Source organism: Peromyscus leucopus, chromosome 5 (assembly GCF_004664715.2).
Source record: "Peromyscus leucopus breed LL Stock chromosome 5, UCI_PerLeu_2.1, whole genome shotgun sequence".
Lineage (NCBI taxonomy): Eukaryota > Metazoa > Chordata > Mammalia > Rodentia > Cricetidae > Peromyscus > Peromyscus leucopus.
Genome location: NC_051067.1, coordinates 22,901,674 through 22,909,386, shown reverse-complemented (window position 1 = coordinate 22,909,386; position 7,713 = coordinate 22,901,674). Strand labels below are relative to the sequence as shown.

Genomic DNA, 7,713 nt, shown 5'->3' with positions numbered 1-7,713 from the left:
GTGGTTCATTCTTCTCTGAGACCCCATGGATGTGTCTGTGTCTCTCATCAGTAAAAAGTTCCTTCAAGTATCTTCAGTATAGAGCTGGCTTAGTGGTCCTAAATTCCTTCAGCCTACTTTTTTTATGGAAAGTTTTTTTTCCTTCAATTATGACTGATAGCTTTTCTGGGTATAGTAGTCTGTACTGGCAGTTGTTGTCTTTCAAAACTTGAAAAGCATCATTCCGAGAGCCTCCCTGCTCCTGCATCATCCCAAGCCTTGCAGACCACTGCAGCTTGCCTAGCTTCTGTTGAGAGTCTGTGGTCACTCTGACAGGCCTGCCTCTGCCATGTGAACTGCTGCTTCCCTTGATTACTCTACTCTCTTTCTCAGTATTTAAGCGAGTTAATTATGACATGAAGAGGGAAGCCCTTTCCTGGTCTTGTCTGTCTCTGTTCTAAATGCCTCCAGTGTCTACACAGGTGGTTTTTGTTGTTTTGTTTGCCTAATTTAAGGAAATTTCTACTGTGGCTTCAATTTAAAATGCTTGCTGTTCCTTTAGAAGGGAATTCACTTTCTTTTATGTCCATGGTGTGGTTATTGAAGAGTATCCTGTGTGGCGTACAAGTTCTGTCCATGCCTCTTGACCAATTAATCTCTGTCTTTATTGGAATGTCCCAAATCCCCACCTTGTCTTCAAGTCCATCTGTTTTATCCTCCTCTCAATCTATCTTATTGGTGAAACTTTACACACAATTTTTTTTTTTTTTTTTTTTTTTTTTTTGAGACAGGGTTTCTCTTGTGTAGCTTTGCGCCTTTCCTGGAACTCACTTGGTAGCCCAGGCTGGCCTCGAACTCACAGAGATCCACCTGCCTCTGCCTCCCGAGTGCTGGGATTAAAGGCGTGCGCCATCACTGCCCGGCTACACACAATTTTTATTTGACTTGTTTTCACTATTTCTATTTGATTCCCAGCTTTTTTTTTTTTTTTTGAGTTCCTCTTTCCTATCATATACTAGCCTTCCTATTTCATTCAGTGTCATGTTTTCTTGGGGTACTTTCGAGAGTTTTTTTTTCTTTGTATTATTTGAATATATTTATAATCCTTATTTTAAGTTCTTTTTCTGGGATTCCATCTAACTCATTAGCATTGGAGGCCATTACTATAGGATTAATTTTGGAAGGAGCTGGATTTCCTTGATTATGTTTTTTTAAACTTGTATTTTTGTGAAGGGAGCTGGGTCATTTGTTGAATTTATTATGTTTTTTTATTTTGACTGATTTTTATTCTTTCAGAGCAAATATTTAAACTGTTGGCAATATACTAGGTTATTGTTATCCCTGGAGAGATAGTAGGAAGAGGCAGTGGAACTTGTGGGCCCACTGAACTCACCTGAGCGATGGGTAGAACTAGAACCTCCTGGGTACTCTGTTCTTCCTGGTGATGGGTGGAAATGATGTATTCTGGACACATTAGCCTCACAGGGTGACTGACAGGGCTGTGCTCTTCAAGGCAATGGTATGTGGTGGGGAATGAAGTCCTGAAGATACACTAACAGCACTGGGGCAATGGCTGAGACTTAAGCTCTCTGGATACACTGTGTTTATCATAGTGCTTGAGGCTGCAGCCTCTTGGACACACCTTGTTGGGTTGACTCATGGTGTATGGAGCTTCTTGGGCAGGCAGGACTGGAGACATACAGATGTGCAGCCCTTACCTGGGTGACAGGTGGGACTTAACTTTCTCAGGCATGGAGTCTCCTTGGTACAATGGGCAAGTGAATGGGTGACCCCAATATAACTGTATCACTGAAAAGCCGCAGCCTGCCATGGGTGGTTACAACCCCATAGCCACCTAGATGGAGTCCCCAGGAATCTTGTGAAATAAAATTCCTTCCTTGTTTATTTGAATTCCTCAACTACTAAAACCAAGTTCAGCATTAATTCCTTCTGGAATGTCATCTTGGTGTAAACCATTTCTAAGTTTTAGAACTAAATGGTCTCTCCTAGACTATGACTCTAAGGGCACATATTCATCTGGATCATTCTGTAGCTCTAGTACAACACACAGCACTATACAGCATAGATTTGAGAAAATATTTTACTGAATATGAAATTTTAGAGTTAATCCATTAATCTAAGTCTAACCTGGGTGTAACACAAATTCTAAAATTGTCTTTCAATAATAATAATAATAATAATAATAATAATAATAATAATAATAATAAACCCAGAGCCTGATATTGAGGTGAAAGCTGAAAGACCAAAGAAGCAGAGTAAGCCACAGCCACCACCTCTTACCTGACCAACTCCTCAGCCTGAAAGAGTTCCAGCTGAAAGGGCTTCAGGTGAAAAAGCCTCTAGTTCTTTTTTCCTCAGGCCTTATATACCTTTCTCTGCCAGCCATTACTTCCTGGGATTAAAGGCGTGAGGCTTCCCAAGCAAAGGCATGAGCTCTCAAGTGCTGAGATTAAAGGCGTGTGACTCCCAAGTATTGGGATTAAAGGTGTGTGCCATCACTGCCTGGCTCTCTTTGTCTTCTAGACTGAGTTAATCTCATGTAGTCCAGGGTGGCTTTGAACTCACAAAGATCCAGATGGATCTCTGTCTCCCAGTGCTAAGATTAAAGGTGTGTGCCACCACTGCCTGGCCTCTATGTTTAATTTAGTGGCGTGTTCTGTTCTCTGATCTTCAGGCAGTTTATTAAGGTACACAATATATCACCACAACTGGGTTGAAAAAAATCAAGGCTTTGGTATGACTCGGATATACAATGTCTCCCATAGGTTAATGTGTTTGAATAGTGGGTTCTCAGCTCAAGACATGGTTGTAGGAGGTTGTGAAACCTTAAAGCGTTTGTACTTTGTTGAAAATGACTTATATAGCCCCACCCCGTGACTAGGTCACATTTACTGGATGGCAAGGAAGAGTTAGATGACTGTAGTCTTTGGGAGAGAATGTTTCCTTGCATGTGTCAGAAAGGAGCTGAGATATGCGAAGGTCATTTGACTTGGAAGAAGGCCTGCAACCACCAAACCATGTGCTGAACTTTCCTTTAAATGAAGCACCAAGGAGACATTGGTATGCATTACAGTTCTTTTAATTTGCAATAGCTAATTTCTCATAGAAACATTGGGTCTATTTTTTTTTTGAGACAAAGTCTTACTCCATAGCCAAAATTTCTAGGAACCAGCATATTAAACCCTAGAGTGGCTTTAACTCAGAGCAATCCTCCTGCCTTAGCTTCTTCTGTGCTGGGATTGCATCCTGCCTAGCCTTTTATGTTTATTGAGATGATCCCACCCACATCTTAAAATAATGACACCCTCCCCTAAACTCTAGCCTTCATCCACTCCAAGTCCCTTCTGCCCTCGTCCCCACCCCCTCACCCCATCTTCCTAACTCTCCTGCCCCACCCATTTCTAGCTTGGGATGTAGGCGACTTTGGTCAGACTTTGAACATGTCTATTGAGGCTACCTTCATGCTGCTGCATTGTGATCGCCATCATGTTGGAAACTGTAGCCTCTGTGTGACAAATGGCAGATGGTGACCCTGCTTCAGCTCCTGAGGTGAAGTGGCCACTTCCTCCACCTAGGAAGACACTGTAAAGGTACTCAGGGTATTTGTAACTAATGTCATTTGTGCCCCCATTGGATGGTGTAATATATATAGTACACGTACAGCAGAGTATACTGGTATACTAAATAGTTAGTAGTTTTTAACAGACTCTGATTGTCTGATCGGTATTCAGTTTTCCTTGTGAGTGATGAACATCTTAGCTAGTTTGACTTGGCATATAAATGCTGTATTAATAATGTCACATAACGTCCCACTGCTTGTTGAAATGAATTAAGAGTCTAAGATTAATCACTGAAATATCACATTGGTAAAAATAATCCCCAAATAACAGACCACTTGGCATACCACATAGGCCCACATTTTAGTTTCTTTGAGCCAAATAAGGAAAAGTGCAACACGTTTTAGCATAAAAATCAATTTATTATACAACAATCACACAGAATGCTTTTTATCTAAAAGAAAAATGGCTTCTGCCTCCCTTTCACCCCCGTCATGATACTGTGCTCTTTAGATGCAGTACTGTCAAAGGAAAACAAAAGTACAACCCTCCACTTCCAAAGAGGGGACCTCTACTAACGCTCTTAAATGACACAGGAATGTTGGGAAGGACTAGAGTAGAGTGGTCTCTCACATACAAAATGCTATTCTGCCCATTTGGTAAAAAAATAATAATTCTCTGATGTGGGAAGACAGGAACTTATCCACCAATATGTATAAATACAATTCTGACGGGTTGACATTTTCTATGCTTAATTACATTCAGCAAATATTCCATTTTATTTTAAAAAGCTGGGGAAATTAAGGTTTTATAGTACCCAAGTATTTCTGTTCTCGTGAATAAAAGGGAATTTACTTGGAAAACTGTTTTATCAGATTATAGAGATAGACATTTTTTGTTTTACTTCTATTTTAGAAAATTCACACTAAGAATAAATGGGTTAAAATGTTTGCCAGATCCCATTTTTTCAGCTCAGGTTTCATAGCTCTGTGTGTCGTCTTGGCCCTTGAGTGGGTTAAGGCTTGGTGGTGTACTGAGCTTGCTCTGGGAGGGTTAACCTGGCTGGTACTTTGAGCTGCCATTACTGAACTGCTATACAAAGATGATGTCCTCTGTGCTTTACAGATGTGAGGTCACGCAAACATCCCAACTACAGGCATGATGCCTCACTGGCAAAGTAAGAGTAACGTGGGTCAAGGACCAGTGATGCCTCGTCTGTCTCATTTTTACCCAGAATTCACTTCAGTGACAGATTTCAGGTCATGTCTGAGAACTAAAACTGAACTCCAACCTCACCAAGGAGTTTGCTCCTTTGGCTAACTTGTCTCTTGTCACAGAAGAACAATATCATTCTCAGAGCTAGCCCTTAAAACCAATGCTTGGGAAAGAATAACATTCTAGCTCGAGTCTGAGTCACTGGAGATGGCGGAGAAGCACCTGGGAGCAGATCAGTTTGAGAAAATCATTTAGCAAACACATGGAAGAGTAGGTGGTGAGCAGACAGGAGGAGCTTGTCCAACAGGAGTGACAGTGTGGGATGGCACAGGACACAAGGACTGCAGTGTTTGTCCAAATATACCACCGAGAAGGGTGGAATACTCAGTTGAAAAAGTCAGTACAATTTTTAACAGGGAAAAGTAAAATGGGAGCTTGCCCAGAGAGGGGAGACAGGGGTGGGCAGCACCTCTGTTGGCACGTAAGAAAAGCCTGTCATGTGCTGGAGGCCAGAGCCACGACCCAGGCACATAGCGCTAAAATGGAGGAAACGTAGTCCAAGTTACTAAGTCATGTTTTGTGTGAGTTTTGGGAAATGTCCTGTCTCATGCTTGGTAGAGTTTAACAGTGGTGGTGCATCAATGGGGGGAAGGAAGTGGCCAGGGCCTCGGTCTGCCTCTGTGCTGGCTTCGCAGTGGAGACCACAGTTCTGAGCAGAGAAAGCATGTGCTGCTTAGGCCAGATGCACTCTTACTGTGGCTTATTCCCAGCCCACGGGATATTTCCAAATGACCACATCCTTTTCTGTTTTCTGAAATGTAAACTTAGGAAGACTAGTAGCAACTACTTGGGCTAATATTCATGAATAGGCTCAGAAGCAACAGCTGAAAAATGGGATGTCTGTTTTGCCCCTGGCTCTGTTGATTATGATTTACAAGTATCCCTGTCGCATTTCTGTGCCAAGGAGAACTGCAAGTGGACTCCAGCCTTTGTTCAGAAAAGACATGGCAGCTATGTGTAGACCCAGCTTTTGATATGGAGAATGTGACTCTCTGAATCCAGATCAGCAAGGGAGGTAGACAGGAATGTATAAGTAAGGAAGCTAATTGAAACGGAGAGACAGCTCCTGCCCAAAGCCCCTGAGTTATGATTTGGCAAAAGAATTGTTTTCTAGTTGAGACAAGGTCTTCTTGTGCCCATGTCGCCCAGGCTGTCTTGATACCCAAACACTTGGGATCACAGGTATATGCCACCATACCTAGCTCACGAAGCTGTTCGTTCATAGAATGACTAATCTTCAAACTGTGTTGAAGAAAAATGAATCTCATTGCTACATCACTAAATTTAGAATCAGAGTGGTTAAAAATGTAGCTGCCTCCCTGGCTTGAGAGAGGGAGAGGTGATGCTAGATTCTGTCTTTTGTTAAGGATTCCATTTAAACGCTTCCTAGGGTGGATACCTTAAGGAGCAAGTAGACTAATCATCGATTTATGCACTGACAGTTATTGCTTGACATGGACTAGAGCAGACCCTGACATTTACAATATAATTAACATTTTATTTTACACATTTAATCTAAAGAAAATTAACTCTGAAGACTTGCCATGAAAAACAAAGCCCGTGTCTCCCGGTTTTCTGCGTGAATAAGGCATTACGAAGAGTTCAGGAGAGGGGGGGCGCTGCACCTGTTCTGAGGTTTGTAGAGGTCGGCATCGCTTCAGTTAATAGAGTAACCTAATAGCAATACATTATAATACATTCTGGGTACAAATGATTTACAAACTCAAAAGGAATTAGTTTATGCTAAAACAGACAACTTTCAATTCAGTCTTGGCTCTAAAACAAGCTCATCTGTTGGGCTGCTGCACTTGTGATGCTTCCCATCACTCCGTTCATTGCACCTTCTTGTTTGTTACACCGTTAGCTGCGGCCAAGTGGGCCTTGGGCAAACCATTCTTCACCTCTTTCCCTGCGGGCAGCTCTGGCATCTCTTTCTTCGCTGGCTTTTTTCGGTATGTCTGTCAGAGAGTAGACAGGAGCAAAGCAGAGGAGACGGGTTAATAAGTCACTGTCTCTAACCCTCTGACACAGCATGCATTTAAAGCACTTCACAATCTTCCTTGGCACCGGGCCTCCTAATAAGAGTTTAAGCCGGGCGGTGGTGGCCCACGCCTTTAATCCCAGCACTCGGGAGGCAGAAGCAGGCGGATCTCTGTGAGTTCGAGGCCAGCCTGGTCTCCAAAGCGAGTTCCAGGAAAGGCGCAAAGCTACACAGAGAAACTCTGTCTCGGAAAAAAAAAAAAAAAAGTGAGTTTTGAAGCCTCTTGCTGTAAAGCTCAGGCAAAAACCAAGGCAAATACAGGAATGTCAGTACAGGTTATTTCACTTTATCTGTGTTACATCATAATTTGCTTACCATGCAAAGCAGCTTATATTAGTAATTCACTTGGGAAAAATATAACTTCCTTTAAAATTCAAGATAAAAGGAGCTGTTGTTTTACTTTTTTATTCTGAGATTGTAATTACAACATTACCTGATTCTGGAGGGGTTTTAAACGTTCTCTTTAGCGCTGAAGATGGAAAGCAGGGTCTCATGCATATTAATTATGTCATCTGCCACAGAACTCCACTCCAGCCTTCTATGTCCTGCTCTCTCATTCTGATGAAATACCTGATCTGTCACTTCATTTTTATTTATTTATCTATTTTTTGAGACAAGGTCTCATTCCACCCAGGCTGGTCTCCAACTTGCTACCCATGATCACCTTGAACTCTTGATCTTCTGTGTCTACCTCTTCAGTGCTAGGATAACAGCATTTTTACTTTTTTAAAAAGCAATGCTGGCATTAAAAGGGTCAAGACTGGAATGGTACCAAGTCTGAAGCAGTGTGTAGAGATAGTTTTGGTAGCCATTGCCTACCACTGCCGGGTATGGTGAGTC

At 42.1% G+C, this 7,713-nt stretch overlaps 1 protein-coding gene across 1 annotated transcript in view; it reads right to left on the bottom strand.

The window, feature by feature from the left end:
- Positions 1 to 3,958: 3,958 nt before the first annotated feature.
- The window catches only part of Elovl2 (ELOVL fatty acid elongase 2), a 46,089-nt gene continuing 42,334 nt past the window's right edge, over positions 3,959 to 7,713 (bottom strand). Inside the window, exon 8 of the mRNA XM_028867764.2 lies at positions 3,959 to 6,790. Coding sequence (XP_028723597.1) covers positions 6,665 to 6,790 — 126 coding nt within the window. The 3' untranslated portion in view covers positions 3,959 to 6,664. The remainder of the gene's footprint in view (positions 6,791 to 7,713) is intronic.